A 20248-nucleotide genomic window follows, 5' to 3' on the forward strand; every position below is an offset into this window, starting at 1 on the left:
GGTAAGGAATAGTTATAAAACCAAAAACAGAAAAAAGAAACTTAATTTTTGAGATAAGATTAAGGACAAGCAAGTGTAAAAGCGAAGATATACCAAAATAATAATAATAATATCCATAGGTATAAAGCAATAACAGAGCTATGAATAGTTTAGCTTACACGCTAAGAAGCAGAATGCTTTTTAGCAAAGTGAAGAAAAGGGACTTAAAACTTTAAATTTGAAAAATCATCAATCAGAACCATATTTCTACTTCTATGATAATCAACACAGGTTTCCTTAATAAACCTCAGTATATTATTTTCATGGACATTTCTTATTTTTTAAAAAAAGATAAAATTCAATAAAATGTTGAATTCAATAAAAAGATAAAATTCAATAAAATACTATTTTCTTACAGAAATGCTGGATAAATGCAGTGAGACATAAATTTAAGAGATGAGAGAAAATATTACAAAAGCAAGCCATCAGACTGAGCAATGTACATGTCAGCATGACCTAAAAATGCCAACTGGAATTCTGTCAGAATTACATAGAACCTAATGTACTAAAAGCAATAAGCAACTATGAAGGTGTGTACTAAGAGAAAAGAAATGGAAATCATAGTGTACATTTTATCAGGTAATGAAGCAGCCCGTTAATCTTTAAACTGAATCAACGCCTGCATAATACATTACATTGATTTATACTTTTCTGTCTAAATTAAGAAAGGATCTGATCATTTCTCAAACAAATATTTTACTCAATCTCTCAAAGATTGGCATTTCATTTCTACCTCATAAGAACAAATGCTCTAGTCTGTACAGTAATTATTAGCCCTTACTTTGATCTATCATTTACTTCTTTTTTGAGAGGGTGGCGATGGGCCAAGGCAGAGTGAAGCAGAAAAGAGCGACGTCAAAATGAAAAGGAAAAACCCGTATTCCCATACTTAACCTCATAAACTGTCATGGCTGCTTGTTCTGAGGAAGACCCTGTATGGGAAATACTTTAAAGACATTCCCTCTATAGAAAAAAAAGGAAACCACACAGAATGTATATAATCTGACCAAGTCGCAAGGCTTTTTAGTAAAAATGAGACAACAGTGGGTTGCTTCCAACTGGTGTCCCTCCGCTGACAGAAGGGTCTTTGATGCAGCAGATGCTTCTGTCAGTGGAATGAGGAGAGAAGTGACTTTCAGCAATTTCCCGTCTCCCTGTAGCCCGCCATTCCACATGCCATGGTGTTCCAAAAGATCTCCCAAACATCTGGAACAGATTTAGGGACTAGGGTTAAAGGGAATTGCCCTGTTTTGCTGATGGAAGCCTCTACTGGATGAAAGAGCCTTCTATTAGTGGAGACACTCCAAATGGATACAACCTGCTCTAAACAATACTCTTGCAAATGAACATGGTTTTGTTAATTTATACATTAACAAATGTATAAATTTGTAATTAATTTATAAAAAATATATAATTTATAAAATTAATTTATATATTTCTACCACTGCTTAGGAAATGTATGATGATATATCAATGGAAAACTTAACACAGGCAATAACCCAAATCTTCCAAATACTCATTAAAAAGAAGGAAGAGACATCTCAATGGTTAATTCCAGAAAGGAATTAAGTATTTCACTCTTCAGATAAGAATACATTCTACAAAGCCCATGGAATGTTCAACAGCGAACTCTTCAAGATGAACAACATGAACTATTGATATAGAAGAAACTTACAATGCCTGGGGTATTCCATTTATATACCGCCCCATAGCCAAAGCTCTCTGGGCGGTTTACAAAATTTAAAACCATCAAAACCATAAAAACAACAGCATCCATTTAAAAACAACAGTTCTGGGGTCCGTTAAAAAACAAACTTAGCGTTGTTAAATGCTGTTAAATGCCTGGGAAAAGAATAGTTGCTTAAACAGCAGCCTTAAAAGAATATAAAATGGTGATTTTGAGCACATGGAATTGGGAGTTCTCTCAAAAAGAACTTACACCATCTTTAATTGCCTGTAGAATGAACCTGGTAAGATTCATGCTGATGATCATTCAGACTGATGTTGTGGCTCTACTTAGTCATTTTGGCTTAAGATGATGATGATGATGATGATGATAATAATAATAATAATAATAATAATAATAATAATAATAATGTGTTTCAATCTATGAATGTTGTGTTGATAGTAAAGAAACAAAAGACTAGTCTTGTCTGAGAGAGTAATTTCTGGAAATAGAAAACTCTGTATGGCCCATATCTCGAGTAAATAATTCATCCTACTCTGAGATGACAACTGATTTTGGGAAATGTTTGTATATATTTAGTTAAACTGATAGCTCAGGGTTGCCTACATACGAGTAATATATTTTGAAAGAAACTCTGAACCACGACATATGTCATACCATGGTAGGTAGGAAAATGATACAGAAATTCATTGTGGGGATCAAAATAATTGTTCTTTTAACAGAGATTATGCAGGTCTTTCCAAACTATGATAATCACCAAAGTCTATATAGAAAGGTTATCAAGAAATCTGTGTAAGGTACCTTAATCTCATCTGAAAAAATTAAGAAGTTGTAATGGTTTTTTGTAAAAATATATTCTTACAATTGCCTCATGTATCTTTTCCTATGTGGCTATCTCTTCTTAATACCACTCCTAACTACGCCAGTAGATATTACTACATTTGAAGCAACATGAGGGTCATTCAATCCTTTGTTCCAAGATGTTATGTTTTGACACTGAGGGTCTTCAAATGAGCTAGTCCTCAAATGAAAGAGAAAGGAATCACCCCATAAAAGTATTTTACCACCTCTGCCAACAAATGTTTCAACTGGTACAGTGTCTGCTTCTGCTGAAGTGCCTGTCTTTGTGCAGCCTCAGTCCCACATGAACATTGTACCAATAACTATAACTAAACTGAACTTAGACTATCAGGCTATGAAATATAAACTCTAGAAGTGGAATTTATTTATTTATTTATTTATTTATTTATTTAAGTATTTTTATGCCGCCATTCAGCCAAAAAAGGCTCTCATGGCGGCTTACAAAAGTATTTCTTGACAGTCCCTGCCCACAGGCTTACAATCTAAAAGGATTTTATCTGTTTACATGCAGTTTCTTGTGAATGGCTCAGAAAAGAAAGCATTCAAAGAGTTTAGTATATAACCTTGCTATAAAAAGTGAGACTGCAAAATATGTATTACAACAAACCAGAAAGAAAAATTAAACAATAGTACTATGATACTTACCTTCCCTTGCTGCATAGAGCAATCTACACACCCCACTTGTATATTTCCATGTTTTGCTCCAGGGATTATTTGTAATCTTTCAAAATCAGTCCCCAGTATCACAATATCACATCCTGATGCATATGCCTAGAAAAACAGAGTGATTATTATTGTTGTTATCATTGTTTTATTTTGATACCACCCAATGACCAAGGCTCTCAGGACAATTCACAAAAAATATAAAACGTAATATAAAATCTGTAATGTCGAAAATTGTCCCTATACTAACCATAGGCAAACACCAGTGTTCATTTGCACCTATCAGGAGATTTCCTCCATTTGAACTCAAGCTATTTCTTATTTGTTTCATCTACCACGGAACCGTACGAGCTCTACTGTGGAAAGGGTGCTCAGGAGTAATCATGTCAACCGCCTGGGTAATTTCTACATTCCACAGATTGACCAGAGGTTTACTAGAGAAGCCAGCCATATCAGCTGGGAAAAGAAACCCGGCCGTGTGGAAGCCATACAGATCCATTAGCCTCCTGGGGTGGACCATCTTAATAGGTCCACCATGATTGCAAAGGGGAAGTAAAATCTTGAATAAATAAATGTCCCCTCTTAAATTTTTTTTAGTACAATCAAAAGAAAAGCATATTTAACTAACATTTACAATTCACATTATACGTTTCATCATGATTTATTTATCTGAAGACTGATGAAATAAATCATCTTGGCAATCCACTACGCCATCCTGAACAAAAGTGAGCTCTTGTGATACTTATGAAGTGGCTTTCCTCAAATCAGCAACATATGAATTAATAAATAATAATATTTATCCAGATTAGATAACGGAAGTTCAGAAGTATTTCTTACACTTTAGACTAACGATACCTTAGTGTAATGTCTGAACTCAGACAAATGATGGTTAGCTGCAACAAGCCAATTACAAACTAAGGGTTATGAAGCTGGTTTATTTCAACCAACCACAGTTTAGGTTGTGTTACATCCAAACCATAAAGTGTGGTTAATTGAAATTATAAGCGAAATCTTTTGATTTCCGCCTTGTAGCCATGCTGGAGAAGAGAACGCATGAGCCTGAGGCTTGTGCACATAATGGTAAACCGTTGTTTATTGTTATATCTGAACTAGGCCATTTTCTGAGGCAAAGCGGCAAGTTAACAACATGTGACAAACAATGGAATTCTAGGCTCCATCAAAAAATTGCTCAGGCATATCACTAATGCGAGTCCTTCAGTATCCTTCAAATACAACTTAGCTGAAGTATCAAGACAATGCAACATTTCAAAGAGCAAATGTGATGGTTTTGGCACCCATATAGTTAGAGTATAAAATCACTCTAAGGTTGGCTTCCTCCTCCAAGAGGTCCCCAAATGATGCAATACACCACCACCTTTGTTGCTCAGATAAATAGCACAGTTTGGTTAAAATTAAAGTATTGCCAGTTTAGGATTAGTAAGTGGCTAGCCTTCATACTGTTGGTTCTCCAACTTTACTGTGAAGCTCCTCCCCATTCCCTCATGCTGGGGAATTGTGCTGGCCACAGCTTCCTATTACTTTGATCTTTTCTTTTTTATAATCAATATGATAACCCATTTTCCAAACAAATAAGTTATTACTACTTCACAGTACCTTGTAGAGATGTTGGATGTATTAGGATTTGTATTAGGATGAAGCAGACATATAATATGCTTTAATCCCCTGCAGCATATAGTCACTGCTAGCCAGCAACTAAAATGAGATGCTCTTCCTTTATAGTTCGGCTGTTTTGTTCATTTCTGCATAGACCTAGTATCTCAATGTTATTCTGGTTTTCAAAATATTAATCGTGGTATCTAGGGATTTAAATGTGGTGTAAGTGCTGGCCAAGGACTTTTATAAATTGGCTGCAAGAATTAACAGGCTGCTCAGTATGATCAACTCCACAAAACCCATAAAAATATGCACACTGCCATGTTAGTCTTTTAGGAAAAAAATCCCAAACAGTGCCATATCTTCCTTGACCATGGTAAAAATAGAGATCAATCTTGGTTTCACTAAACCTTTTCCTTAGGCTAAATCTTAACTCCCCCGCCACACACAAAAGGAGAGGGAATGCCAGACTGGTCTGCAGGTTTTCATAGCATTAAAATAGAATAAAGGTGTTACACAGATGTATAATAAGATTATCCTATTGAATTCAATGGAATCTGGGTACGATTGCAGCCTTAATTAGATTAGCTAGTGTTAGGTGCAAAAATCCTTCAAAGTTGAACCAAATCCTACTGGGGTAATGAAGCAACATACTGGATCTAGAATTTGCTTCTGCCAGCAGTAGCATCCCCTGAGAAGAACTCCACTCAGAAGTTCCCACCTGAAGAAACGTAGGGGTAACCTATTCTACTGATTGAAGCAAAAATCACTTACTCACCACCACTTGCAGCCCCCGACACCAGTGCAGTCTCCTTCAGCACCATCTCTTACACTGTTCAGGAGGTTTCCCCCATCCTCCCCTATTCCACCACCAGCTTACACTGATTGATCAGAAGCCTTTCATAGATCCTTCCACTGGCAGAAACCAAAGTCAGAATCCAAGCCACTGTCCATTTCCCTTAGAAAATCTTAAATCCTGCAGATATTCAGATCCTTTCCCTACAATACAATCAATGTATTTCAACAAAACAACATTAGAGTATGCTACCATGCTTAGGTACTGGCAACAAAACTGAATTACTCTGTTTTAACCAAAGGAACCATCTGCCTCACTGTGTCCCTTGACATACTGTTTATTTTGAATTTTTGGTGTAGGGGGACAGTTCTTCCTCTTTAAAGAAATACACACTTCTTAAAAAGTTAATTTTCCTCCCCAACAGTAATTTTCTTTGTCTACTTTTAGAAACTTCTCACTATAGAACACTATAGGAAGAAAGAGTTCTACTTAATCCAAACAAGAAAAACACCTTCCAGGTCACCTCTAAGGTAATAATGGCTTGAACTATTTCTGATGTAATCACTTCCTTGCCTTCACACCAACAAGCAGTTTCTGTTGACATTATCATGTTATTGGACTATTTGGTAAACAATGCCTTTGCTCACTTGTTCATTTTTAAAACAATGAAGAACTTGTCAGACCTTGAAGAACTAGAATTTTACTAGATGGTGCCACAGTAAAAACATGGTGGAGAGTTTATAGCACTTTGCATGCACAAGATCCCAGTTTCAATTCCTGGCACCTCCAATTAAATAAAGGATCTCAGGTAGTACAGGTGGGGGAAGAAGAACTGCTAATGTTAAAGAACTGCTGTCAGTCCAATTAACAAAACTAGGCTAGATGACAGCAACCAATGACCTAACTATGAGGCACCTTCATACAGTTAGATTTGGAAAGTGAAAACATTTTAGTCTTTTACTAGGGAAATACAAAACTGTAGTGACGTTTCCACTCATCTTTTCTTAAAAAATGTGTCAAGTCTAGCATTATTCTGCCCAATTATACCCTTTAAATGTCTTTAAAACTACTTGCTATTATGTTTTGCTAGTGTAATACTGCTAATGCCACGGAAATGGAATTGCTTCCATATTCCTTAAAATACTGTGCAGAAGACAAGCAGTGGCCTCTACCACCCTATTCACCCTCCTATCCCGCCCCGTGTCCACTCCAAAAACATCTTGCATGATTAGCTGCCCTGTAAAAGGTTTCATCTGCTTAGCTGCAGGCCTTGTCTAAGGAGACATGCAATTCCTTAAATTGAACTAAATTAAAATTAACATGCAGATTTGAGGGAAGCACTGAACTTTCTCCTTTATCTCTCTGAAGTCAGTTGCTTCAGGTATTTTTCTTCCTTTCTAGCTTGGGGTCAAGGGAAGAATCAACAGTACAATCCTTTTACTGTTATAGACCGTCTACCTCATTTTACTTATGACACCTGCCACTGTCACAATTCTATACAGACAGAAAAAAGTCCATGTTGGTTGGAAGATACTAGGAGTTGTAGGACTTTTTTCTATCTAAATATGCATAGGATTCTGCCTTAAGAGAAAGTGTTTTAACCTAGGAGGCAAATATTCTACATAACCCAAGAAACTAAGCATTTCTACAGCCCTACATACAGATGTGATTACCTAATTACTCAACTATTTGAAAAAAAAAAGTTTTTTAAAAAAACAAGTATTTATAATATTTTCCAAGACACATGCCACCACTATGTTAAATGAATAGCTGACAGTCTAATAGGGGTGCAATTTGTACATAGTTATTAAGATCCACTAACTTCAGTGTTTTTTGTAATCTCTGAGTTGAAGGTAGCAGCCAGAAAGGCTGGATACCTCAGTTCATAACTTGGGTAACCATTTAGATTTAAGCTTTTTCCTGCTGTTGTAGAATGTGCTGAGAAAAATGACATATTACAAAGCCAGTGAAGTATGTAACACAGCAAATCTAGAATATATGTTCCAAAAAAAGTCTATCATAACTGGATACAACACTGTAGCTTTTCAGTTTCCAGCACTCTTAGAACTATTGTTGTAAACACTCTGAAATAACCCTAGTAATATTTGTTCATTACTTAATCAATACATTTCTTAGCAGCCTTTCAACATTATGGTCTTTCAAAGGCAGCTTACAACATAAAAACAATACAGTTCAACACCTCTGCAGCAAAACTGATAGTTTTAGTCTATTGCCTGATCAATGCAAAAAACAAAATAATATAAATATTAAAAGCATGTAAGAATAAGGGAAAAATACAGAAATATCCTGGAGAATAAGAGGTCATCTTAATTAATATACTTCCTTGCTTCACCATTTGATGGTATTATTTATTAATTTATTATTTATTTAATACATTTATATACTGCCCCACAGCCGAAGCTCTCTGGGCAGTTTACAAAAGTTAAAAACAGTGAACCTTAAAAAGTACACAAAAGGCAAGCATAAAAAGCCTTTCTATAAACAACATATGTTAAGAAAGTAACAGAAACTGTTTGTGGGAGCCACCCAAATATAATCTTTCATTCTCAGTATAATTAACTATAAAGTCATAAGGAAGTCTTGTAGATGCCCAAAAGCTGTTTTCAAGTTGCCCCTTTGTCTATCAGTCACATACTTCGTCAGCACAACTGCGCAAGAATGGAATATTTTACACTTGAAAACTGAGTGTACAAGCACCATGTTACACGTCATATAAACTTGACTTGCATGCATTTACTCTGGATTCAAAAGCACAGGTGTAAGTGACATAACAAGAAGGTCATCAATCAATAAAAACACCAGCCTCAGAAAAGAGCACTTGTATAGAGAGGGGAAGAAAAACACCACCACTAAGAGCACAATTCTAGCAAGTTTAGACAGGAGAAGTCCTACAGCTCCCAGCATTCCCCAGCCAGCCAAGTTTAGGATTGTGCCCTAAGGTACACTCAATGCATTCCCCTTTGTCTACAACCCTATTATGTCTCTTGGGCAGCAAAGTGTTGTCCTTAATCTCTCTTCACACGCACGGCTTAATATAAAATCAGAACTTGGCCTCAGAACAGTCGCACCTGAATAAAGTACGGCAATAATAATAATAATAATAATAATGAGATATCCTTGGGCACGTGAAAAATGGCTTTATGGGACTGAGGCACCTGGAGCCCAAGCATCGCCCCCCGCCTCCCCTCTGAAATTCAGGATGGTTTATATATGGTGGGTTTAACCATCCAGCAGATAACGGGTGCATTATCGTGACAGTGTAGGAACATCAGCAGAGAAGACGGCCGGAGAAAAGAGACCGGGAGAGAGAACTGACGCCTTCCAAAACAATCCACCCTGCCCTGGCACCGCAAACCGGGCAGGCCCGGCTCTTCTTCCGACACCAAAAAGGACTCGGCTCCGGTTGAACGGGCGGGTTGCGCGCGCGTGTGAACGAGGCACCTGCTCAGCCAGCCAGCCCCACTTCCTCCAAGGCCATCCCGTATCCCTGCCCCGGCCGCCAGCTGCCCGCCAGGCGACTCTTCTTCGCCGGCCGAGGCCAAGCTGTGCCCGGAGTAGGAAAGAGACGCCGGCAGCCGTAGAAGAAACTGCGGGATACCCTGCGTGGGGAGAAAGGATGCGGGAGAGCGCGGAGAAAGCGAATGTGGAAAAGGCAGGGCGAGCGCTCGGGGTGTGCTGCCGTGTTGGCCTCCGAACGGAGGGCGCGGGTGGGGGGAGAGAGCCGGCGAGAAGACTCACCGTGAAGGGATGCCCGCCGACGTTACCCACGGAGAAGCAGTTGTCCCCGGGGTTGACAGCCCCCGTCAGCACCTGGTGCAGGTTCATAGCCGGGCTGCTCTTCCCCGCTCCGGGCCGGCCAACCTAGCCCACTGCTGAGGCGCTCGGCCGCTGCTTGCCCCACAGGAGGAGGAGGAGAGGGAGGAGGAGGAGGTGACGGCTGCACATAGGGCGGGGCGGGGCCTCCTCAGAGGAGCCTCCCCTCAGGGGCAGAGACAGCGTCCGCTCCCGATCCAGGGCGCGCGCGCGCACGCAAGCAGGCAGACTAGCCGCGCACGTGATAGTTCTTCGTACGTCAAATCGGCTCTCGACCCGCCCTTCTCATCCCGCAACAGCGGACCGATAACGCGTGAATCAAAACATCGCGAGATCAATAAAACGATGACGTATTCTGTTCACCCAGCAACTTCTCCCCCTTCTCTCTCGTCCGCATGCGTGCTTTTTATAAAAGTACGCATGCGCGCTTTTTATAAAAGTACGCATGCGCTAAGGCTTTTCTCTAGTTGGGTTTAGAAGATCATGCGCAGTTGCTGACGCGGGTTGAAACTCTACTGTGGTTCCTGGTGTTGGGAGGGAGGGACACATAGAACTACGGTCGATGAAGGGAATGTTAGAGGAGAACTGCTTGACGCAGGCGTGTTCGCGGACGACTGCGCTGCACAGAAGGCTTGATGAAGTGCAGGGCGTGGTTGTTATCACGTGCCCGTGACCGCAGAAGGGAGAGTTTGGCGGCTAGTTGGGTGAAGTAGATGAGCCGGTATGTTCTGTTTCTGCAGGGCGCGTAGCCGACGCTTCAGATCGAAGGTCCCAGTAAAAAACACAAACCACGACCTGGGATCTGAGGAAATCTGGCATGCAGGTGGCGTGCTGGATAAGAACATGAGAAGTGCCACGTTGGATCAGACCAAGGGCCCATCTAGGCCAGAACTCTGTTCGCACGGTGGCCAACCAGCCATCAGCCAGGGACCAACAAGCAGGACATGGTGCAACACACCCTCCCACCCATATTCTCCAGCAACTGGTGCCCACAGGCTTACTGCCTGGAATACCGGCGATAGCACACAACCATCAGGGCTAGCCATTGATATCCTTCGCCTCCAGGGATTTATCCAACCCCCTTTAAAGCCATCCAAATTGGTGGCCATCACTACATTATGTAGTGAGTTCCATAATTTAACTATGCGCTATGAAGAAGTACTTTTATTTGTCCTGAATGTCCTACCAATCAGCTTCATGGGATGTCCCCAGGTTCTAGTATTTTGAGAAAGGGAGAAAAATGTCTCCCTACCCACATTCTCCATACTATGCATAATTTTGTACACCTCTATCATGTCTCCCCTTAGCCTCCTTTTCTCAAGCTAAACAATCCCAGTTGATGTAACCTTCCCTCATAGGGGAGATGCTCCAGCCCCTTAATCATTTTAGTTGCCCTTTTCTAGCTATATGATATCCTTTTTCAGGTGTGGTGACCAGAACTGTACACAGTATTATCAGTGTGGTCGCACCATGGATTTGTATAAAGGCAGTATGATACTAGTTTTATTCTCAATTCCTTTTCTTATAATGCCTAACATGAAGTTTGCCTTCTTTACAATGGCCACACACTGGGTGGGCATTTTCATCGAGCCACATTCATTGAGCCACAATCCCAAGACCTCTTTCTTGTTTGGTCACCGCCAGCTCAGATCACATTAGGTTATACTTGAAGTTGGGCCCCCTCCACCCAATTTATTTATTTATTTTATTACATTTATATACCGCCCCCCATCCGAAGCTCTCTGGGCGGTTTACAACAATTAAAAATAGTAAACATTAAAAGTATACAAAAAATTTAAAAAACATAAAAACAGTATAAAAACAACAACAGTATCCATTTAAAACAACAATTCTGGGGTCCATTAAAACAAACTTAACGTTATTAAATGCTGTTAAAATGCCTGGGAGAAGAGAAAGGTCTTGACCTGGCGCCGAAAAGATAACAACGTTGGTGCCAGGCGAGCCTTATCGGGAAGATCATTCCACAGTGGGGGGCAACCACTGAGAAGGCCCTCTCCCTTGTTGCATCACCTTACACTTGCATCAATGTGCATCACCTTACACTTGCTTACATTGAACTGCATCTGCCATTTGGATGCCCACTCTCCCAGCTTGGAGAGAGATCCCTTTGAACCTCTTCACAGTGCCTTTGTGCTTTAACAACCTTAAACAACAATTTGGTGTTACTAGTAAACTTGGTCACTTCACTGCTCACTCCTAATTCCAGATCATTTATTAACAAATTGAAAAGAATTGGGCCCAATACCAATCCCTGTGGGAGCCCACTATTTGCTTCCCTCCATCGGGAGAATTGACCATTTGTTCCTACTCTCTGCTTTCTGTTCTCTAACCAGTTACTGATCCATAAGAGGACCTCCCCTCTTATTCCATGACTGTTAAGTTTGTTCAGGAGTCTTTGGTGAGGGACTTCTTTCAAAAGCTGTTTGGAAGTCCAAGTAAACAATGTCCACTGGATCACCCCTGTCTACATGTTTGTGGACACTCTCAAAGAATTCTAGTAGATTAGTGAGACAGGACTTGCTTTTGCGGAAGCCGTGTTGATTCTTCTTCAGCAGGACCTGCCCTTCTATATGCTTACTAATTTTGTCTTTAATAATGCTTTCAACCAATTTACCTGGAACAGATGTCAAGCTAACCGGCCTATAATTTCCCGGATCCCCGCTGGATCCCTTTTTGAAAATTGGTGTTACATTGGCCATCTTCCAGTCCTCTGGTACAGAAGCTGAGCTTAGGGACATGTTGCATGTTGTTGTGAGGAGGTCCGTAACTTCATATTTGAGTTCTTTGAGAACTCTAGGATGGACTCCATCTGAGCTTGGTGATTTATTTACTTTCAATTTGTCAATAAGGTTGAGAACTTCATCTTTTGTCACCACTATTTGCCTCAGTTCCTCAGACTCCCTTCCTGAAAACATCAGTTCAGGCACAGGCATCTCTCCTATATCCTCTGCAAAGAATTCATTCAGCTTCTCTGCAATTTCCTTGTCCTCCTTTAGTACTCCCTGAACTCCATTGTCATCCAATGGTCCAACTGCTTCCCTAACTGGTGTCCTGCTTCTGATATATTTAAAGAATTCTTGACTGTTGAACTTGATATTAGCTATGTGCTCTTCAAAATGCTTTTTTGCATCTCTTATTGTTTGCTTGCATCTCATTTGTGCAAGCTTGTGTTCCCTTTTATTTTCCTCACTTGGGCAAGACTTCCATTTTTTGAAGGAAGCCCTCTTTTCTCCAATAGCTTCTTTGACACTACTTGTTAACCATACTGGTGACCGCTTGGACTTGGTGCTACCTTTCCTAACCTGTGGAATACATTTTAATTGAGCTTCTACTATTGTGTTTTTGAGTTAACTCCATGCATTTTGCAAGGATTTAACCCTCTTGATTCCCCCTTTCGACTCTCTTTTCACTAGTTCCCTCATTTTAGAGAAGTTTCCTCTTTTGAAGTCGAATGTGACTATTGAATTTCCTGGGCAATTTCCCACTTAAGTATATATTGAATCTGACAGCACTGTGGTCACTGTTACTGATTGGTTCAACAATATTTACATCTCGTATTAGATCGTGGGCAGCACCAGCTAGGATGAAGTCCAGGGTTGCCTCCCCTCTGGTTGGTTCCATGACCAACTGACTGGAATATGAATTTATCCAGAGTGAGGATAATTGAAGTCACCCATTATTACAACACTTCTTCATTTGGAGGCCGCCCTGATTTCATTTTCCATCTCAAGGTCACTCTGAGCATTTTGGTCTGGGTGATATTATATTCCTGGTGCTACATTAGTTTGGGGGCCCTGCATTGTCACCCACAGCACTTCTGTGGAAGAGTCTTCCCTGTTTCGGTCCTCTAGTCTACTTGACACAATGCCCTCTTTGATGTACAGAGCAACACCGGCCCCAGTACGTCCTTCCCTGTCCTTCCTGTAAAGTTTATATCCAGGGATGACTGTATCCCAGTGGTTTTCTCTATTCCACCAGGTTTCCGTAATGCCCACTATGTCCAGCTTCTCCTTTGAAACATAACACTCCAATTCTCCCATTTTGGCTCAGAAGCTTCTAGCACTTGCATAGAAACACCTATACATGGTGTCCCTCCCCAGATGTCTCAGGCATGTCTCTCTTTCACTGTTTCACTTTAGCCTGTTTGATTGGCTATCATGTTCTATCCTGTATTCATGGCCTGTCTTTTATACTGCAACCTTATACATGAGTTCAGTGGGACCTACTCCCAGGTAACTGTGTATAGGATTGGGAGTCACAGTGTGCTATTAAAAATAATGTGGCACGTTAGAGAAAAAAAGTAAGTGCTAGGAGGGCGGTGCAAATTCAGGGCAGTGTTACATCCAGCCGGCAGGTATTTGTATCAAGTGCAAATTGAAAGGCATCCTTTCCCTTAGCTTTGTTGTGGCTTTGTTGTGTGTGCAAACTGCTAATGGCTGTGTTTAATCAACATAGCTAGGTATTTTGAGCTGCAATTCTTTACCTAGGAGTAAGACCTATTGAAGATGTATAGGTTTCAAGGCAGAATGTGCAACTTACAGTGCAATCCTGACCACGCCTGCTAGAAAGAAAGCCCCATTGAATTACTCCTAGGTAAACAAATATAGGATTACAACAGTGTTACTATAGTCTGAGCACCTGTTCATTAAAGGTTATGTGGCTCTGCGTGTTTGCTCATCTGTCATAACTTCTTTTATAACTACAACTTTTACTTTTATATTTCCATCTTTGTTACCATTCTTCATGTAAAGTTACAGTTCAGAAATTGTCCAATATTTATCAAAGAGCCAAAGCAAGTTGATGCAATGGTAGGAGAAATACTTTCACACTTTTTGTACTTGGAAAAATGTGATTTATTTTTGTTTAATGAAATCAGGTTTGAACAACACACAGTCACTAGATTCTGACAGGAGAGAACATAAAGTAAATTTTCAGTGCACTGTCCATATTACCACAGATAGAACCATGAAATCAAGAGAAATGGCAAAATAAAGAATATATGACCACTTTTCTTTCTTTCTTTTTGCTAAGAGTCCATATTTCTCATTTTTAAAAGAAGTTCAGGTTTGGAGAAAAGTAGACTCATTTCCAGTTCAATATAATTTGCTCATGTTTTTTACAGTTCAGAAGATAAGTATCCGGGTATATGTGAATAATATTAAAAAATCTGAAAATACTGGAATATTCTTATTATTTAAGAGTCTATTCATACTGAATGTCACTCTGTTCATGGGACACATAAAAATAGGAATTAGAATAATAAACTCTTTCAAGTTATGTTTGGGCAGATATTAAAAATATCAAATCAGTGAGACAAAGTCAACAACTTTAGACACAATATGTGTGGAAAGTGAATAAGGAAGAGCTTTCTAGCTTTAAAAACATATGCATACCTAGCAGACCGCCTTCCCTTATATACACCCAGACAAGAACTACAATTCTCAGAAGAGGTCCTAAGGACCATTCCAAAATGAACAGCTTTCTCTGTAGTGGCACCCAGCCTCTGGAAACCCCTCCTTTGTGCGGTTTGGGAGGTGGAAAACGTAACATCTTTTAAACGCCTCCTGAAAACATACCTTTCACACAGGCTTTCCCTGGTTTTTATTTTAGCTGGTTTTTATATTGCGTTTTTAACTTTTAATGTTTTCAATTTATCTGTTGTTATATTTTATGTTTTTTAATTGTGCAATGCCTAATTTGGATGATGGGCAGTATACAAATGTAATAAATAATATTTTATTATTTGTGCTATATTGTAAGATGTAGCATAGTGGCCAAGGCTGCAACCTTATGCACATTTACCTGGGAATAAGTTCCATTCTACTCTAAGGGATTTACTTCTGCCTGGACACACATAGGATTGCAGTGAGCAGGATGTCTCTATTCAAATCTTGATTCTGCCATGAATTCACTACGTGGCCTTAGGCAAACCACCCTCTCTCAGCTTCAGTTCCCCCAACTTCAGTATGGCAGTTAACAATATCAATTTACCTTATAGAGTTCTAAAGATTACAGCTAGATAATGCATGTACGCTTTATGTTATGCAACACTTTATGATATGCAAATATTAAGTATTAATACGGTTAATTAGTAGCTCAGGATTTTGCTACTTTCTTCAACACGAAAATCCAATTAATTCGCTCTGAGCTCGCTATTACTATCTCTTCCCCAACATTCACTACTCAACTTCCAGTTCTCTGCACTTTCTCTGATTGCTGCCGATTATTATGCTGCCGATGAACTTACTGGCATAATGCATTCTTTGAAGCCCTCCACCTGCCCTCTTGATCCTATCCCTTCTCGCATCTTTATCAATCTTACGTCTACCATTCTTCCTTCCCTACTCCACATTATTAACACTTCTCTGTCTTCTGGCACATGTCCTTCTGCCTTTAAGCATGCTTCAGTCTCTCCCATTCTAAAAAAATCCTCTCTCGACATGTTTTCTCTTGCTAATTATCGCTGTTTCTTTGCTGCAATTTGTGTCAAAAGTCTTGGAACGAGTGGTTTATTCCCGTTGTCTTCATTTTCTTCCTAGTTCTTCGGCCTTGGATCCTTTTCAGTCTGGCTTCTCTCCTCTGCATTTTACTGAGACAGCTCTTACTAAGATTACCAATGATCTTCTTATCACCAAATCTAAAGGCTTGTTTTCGGTTCTTATTCTTTTGGATCTTACTGCGGCCTTTGATACGGTTGATCACGACCTCCTATTGGCTACCCTATGTGACCATGGATTCCGCGAATCTGTCTATGACTGGTTTACCTCCTATCTCGCAGGTCGCTCGTTTAGCGTGTGTGCTAATGGCCACTCGTCTTCTTCTTTTCCCCTTCAAGTTGGGGTGCCACAGGGCTCAGTACTTGGCCCTTTGTTCTTCTCTTTATACATGTTATCTTTAGGTAATCTTATTCGTTCTCATGGCCTCCAATATCATCTGTATGCAGACGATACACAATTGTATCTCTCTTCTCCCAAACTTTCTTCTGACATTCAGGTTAGAATCTCAGCCTGGATGTCTGACATCTCAGCCTGGATGCTTCAGCGTCGCTTAAAACTAAACATGGCGAAAACAGTATTGCTTGTCTTCCCTCCTAAACCGTCCCCTTGCTCTTCATTCTTTGTTACTGTTAATAATGTCACACTTTATCCGGTGGAAGAAGCTCATAGTCTTGGCTTCATATTTGATTCTTCACTTTCCTGCTCCGCACATGTCGAGGCTGTAGCCACATCCTGCTGCTTTTTCCTATATAACGTTGCTAGGATCCGTCCATTCTTACCTGTATCTTCTGCTAAGACTCTTGTACACACTTTGGTTATCTCCTGTTTGGACTTTTGTAGTCTTCTCTTGACTGGTCTTCCTTCTGTTCATCTTTCCTCTTTGGTCTCTCTTCACCATTCTGCAGCCAAGATTATTTTCTTGGCTCATCGCTTTGACCATGTTTCTCCTTTGTTGAAATCCCTCCACTGGCTTCCGATTCCATATAGAATTCAATATAAGCTTCTTTTGCTGACATTTAAATCGTGTCATGGTCTTGTGCCTTCTTATCTCTCGTCTCTCATCTCACTCTACCATCCCCCTCGTATCCTCCGTTCTTCAACTGCTATGTTGCTCTCCCGCCCAAGAGTTTCTATGTCTCTTGCCCATTCTCTTTGGCTGCCCCGTTTGTTGGAATGCTCTTCCAGAGCATCTACGAACTACGAGTTTCATCGTAGATTTTAAAACGCATTTGAAAACTCATCTGTTTTCCATAGCTTTTGGTATTTTAGTCTGATTTATTTTCTCGTTATGATTATTCCCTTATTTCTGTTTTGTGTAACCCCTTCCCCCTTCATATATGATTTAATATGATTTTAGACTGTAAGCCTCTAGGCAGGGTATTGCTGTTTTATTTGTATATTCTGTATAGCACCAAGTACACTGTTGGTGCTATATAAATAATAATAATAATTACTATTAATTATAATGCATGTACACTTTATGTTATGCAAATATTAAGTATTACTATTGTGCTTTATGACCTGAGCATTTTATTTTTAAAGAAAAAGTTGAGGTAGCAATATTTAAAATAAATATTTGGGAAACTTTTAGTCTTCTTAGGGTTCATGGCTATGTAATATGGGCCTTGGAGAAGTGAGGATCCAGAAATTGGTACTGGGAGTGTTGTGCAGGAATGATCCGCTAAAACTTAAATATACTTTTGATCTTGTTTTTCAAAAGTGTGTTAGTCTACATGGGGAAAAAACAGTTATGGGATGTATTGGACTTTGTTCAAGTAACATATTCAGCTGTGCGTTTTTCTGGTTATTGCAGTGGTTAACATACATTAAAGGGGAAATGGTTTTAAAAATAATTGTATGGCTTTATTAAACTGACCTTAAAAAACTGAAAAATTTAGCTGGATCCCAATCCAACTGTTAGCTAAGTTTCATTGAAATCAGTGTTTAATTGTGACTAAAGTCCCATTGCTTTCAGAGGGAGAGGCACTGCAGTCTAAAATTATTTGCTTTGAAGAGTCCCATAGTTTTCATTGAGATATCTTTCCTTGTAAGTGTGCACAAGATTGCAGCCCAATTCTAAGCATGTTTACTCAGAAGTACGTTCCAGTGATTTCTTACTTACTTCTAGGTAAGTGTGGTTGCGACTGCAGCCTTAGTCATGACTAATTTTAGCTGATGTGAAACAACAACATGAATCAGATTCTTATGGCTTATTACTCTATTGTGAACTTAAGACAAATTGCTATTTCAGTTTCTGATATTCTTCATTTGTCTAAAATGAAACTACATTGCAACTAGGAATTATTTTTTTAAGTTCCTGTTTTTGGTTGTTATAAAAATATTACAGTACAGCTGTTTGTGATCATATGTTAGTGACTATTGATAGGTGCGGAAAGCAGTAGAAGGCTGAAATGAAAATGCAGAAGAGACGCATTTTGAATTCAGGGACTTTCCACTGTATCAGCAAATTTTCCATTTAACAATTATATCTCAAACTATATTAAACATGCAGGAAAAGGATGTCTGATATTGCATTTTTATACAGCCCAATAGCCGAAGTTCCCTGGGCAGTTCACATAAATTAACAAACATTTGCAGTAGTGAGTTCCAAAGGACTAAAGATTTTCTGTACATATGTATGCATAAATAATTGTATAAACTTAGGTGCACATCCTGAATGTGTTTGCATTGTTCCCCCTATTTCTGATATTCAGATTGTGAATACTGTTGCTTATGTAGCTAAAATTACACCAAACACAGGTTTGAGGGAAGTACAATTCTTTTAGCAGTACAATGAAGCCCTAAGAGGCGAAAACTCAAACATAGTCTAAGGAGGCTGAATGTGCTCAGTGGCCATAGAATGCTGACTATTGTGGGGGAGCAGGGGAGGACACACAGGCTGAGTTTCGACGACATATTAGGCAACAGAGGGGGGAACAACACATTCACCGTGCATTATTTTGCTGGTACTCTCCACATGACATGTTGCCCCTCCCCCCTGTCGCGCAGCTGAAATATCAGCCATTATGAGTTCTGCCAGCTGTACAGGAGCAGCTGGAGTGTTTTTGCTCGCTCCTGACAGAGAACTCTATGGCCAATGGAATAGCGCACTTGACGGGGGCAGATTATACAACAGAGCCCTCCACAAAACATTTTAATCAATTGGTTATTTGATACGCAATGAAGCAGCCTGTTTTTCTGCATTAATTAAAATAAAATAATGTACTGTGTGTAGTGTGTGTACTCTCCCACAATAATAAACTCAACGGAGGGTTGATTTCTCCCCCCCACCACACCCCGGTTGATTATTGTGTCGTCCAAACCAGGTCACGCACACACCAGAGGGCGGGGATAGAATGGAGTGGTTTGAATCCTGAATAATAGCATTTTCTACTGCAACATTTTGTTGCAGGTCCTATGTGTTAATCTTCATTTCTATTTTTGTCCCAGTTCAGTACAGTGCAATTAAGTAACCTTATTCAATTTCAGCTCCCATAATGTTTGGGAGTATTTGTATTGAAAACATCTTAGTACCTCCTTGGCTATGTTGACACATTATACTTCAGCACACAAAGACCTTGGGTATAAAATGAAAGAACGTATTTTGAGGCAAAGGGGATGTGGACATGCTAATATTAGCAGTACAAAATGTGTAGGCATATTAATCCTAATTTTTTGTCCCCCTAAGACTTCAGTATGGAATATTATCATGTAAACTGTAGTTGATCTATACCTTTTGGTTTTCATGAACAGATAAACATTACATAGAAGAATGTAGCTAGTTGTAATTCATTTGTCTTAGTGATGGTACAGCTTGACAGCACCAATGATGTGTTTTGCTAATGAAGTATACAAGAGGGAAGGACAGCAGTGTGGTTTAATACTGCTGTATCAGTTTACAGCAGAGTCCTGTGCCTGTTTAGTTTGAAATAAATCACACTGTGTTCAATGATAAGTATACATAGGATTGCAGTTTCCTGAGAGGGGCTACTTTCAAATCCTACAGCAGAGCAGTATAACTAAAGGGGTGCTTCCATACTGCAAGGTTGCTCACTGTTATGTTTATGTGAGGAGTTACTGCAATGTAGGACTTCCCATACATAGGTTGTAGGTTACTACAGGAGGAGGACTGATCTGAATTCTTAGGACCAGGGTAAGATAGCGATTAGCACTTAGCTGTTAGTACAGGTACAGGATGGAGTGCAGAGAAAGCCAACTTCTAAGCCTTAGAATCAG

At 39.7% G+C, this 20248-nt stretch overlaps 1 protein-coding gene across 2 annotated transcripts in view; it reads right to left on the reverse strand.

Moving 5' to 3' along the window:
* DMXL1 (Dmx like 1) overlaps positions 1–9567 on the reverse strand; it is an 89204-nt gene extending 79637 nt beyond the window's left edge. For both annotated transcript variants that reach the window (XM_063129492.1, XM_063129493.1), the window contains exons 1-2: positions 9420–9567; positions 3233–3358 (exon numbers count right to left, since the gene is read on the reverse strand). In XM_063129492.1, the coding sequence (XP_062985562.1) occupies positions 3233–3358; positions 9420–9506 (213 nt within the window). In that variant the 5' untranslated portion in view covers positions 9507–9567. The remainder of the gene's footprint in view (positions 1–3232; positions 3359–9419) is intronic.
* Between the last annotated feature and the right edge of the window lie 10681 nt (positions 9568–20248).

The sequence above is a fragment of the Elgaria multicarinata genome, chromosome 6, assembly GCF_023053635.1.
Source record: "Elgaria multicarinata webbii isolate HBS135686 ecotype San Diego chromosome 6, rElgMul1.1.pri, whole genome shotgun sequence".
Taxonomy (NCBI): domain Eukaryota; kingdom Metazoa; phylum Chordata; class Lepidosauria; order Squamata; family Anguidae; genus Elgaria; species Elgaria multicarinata.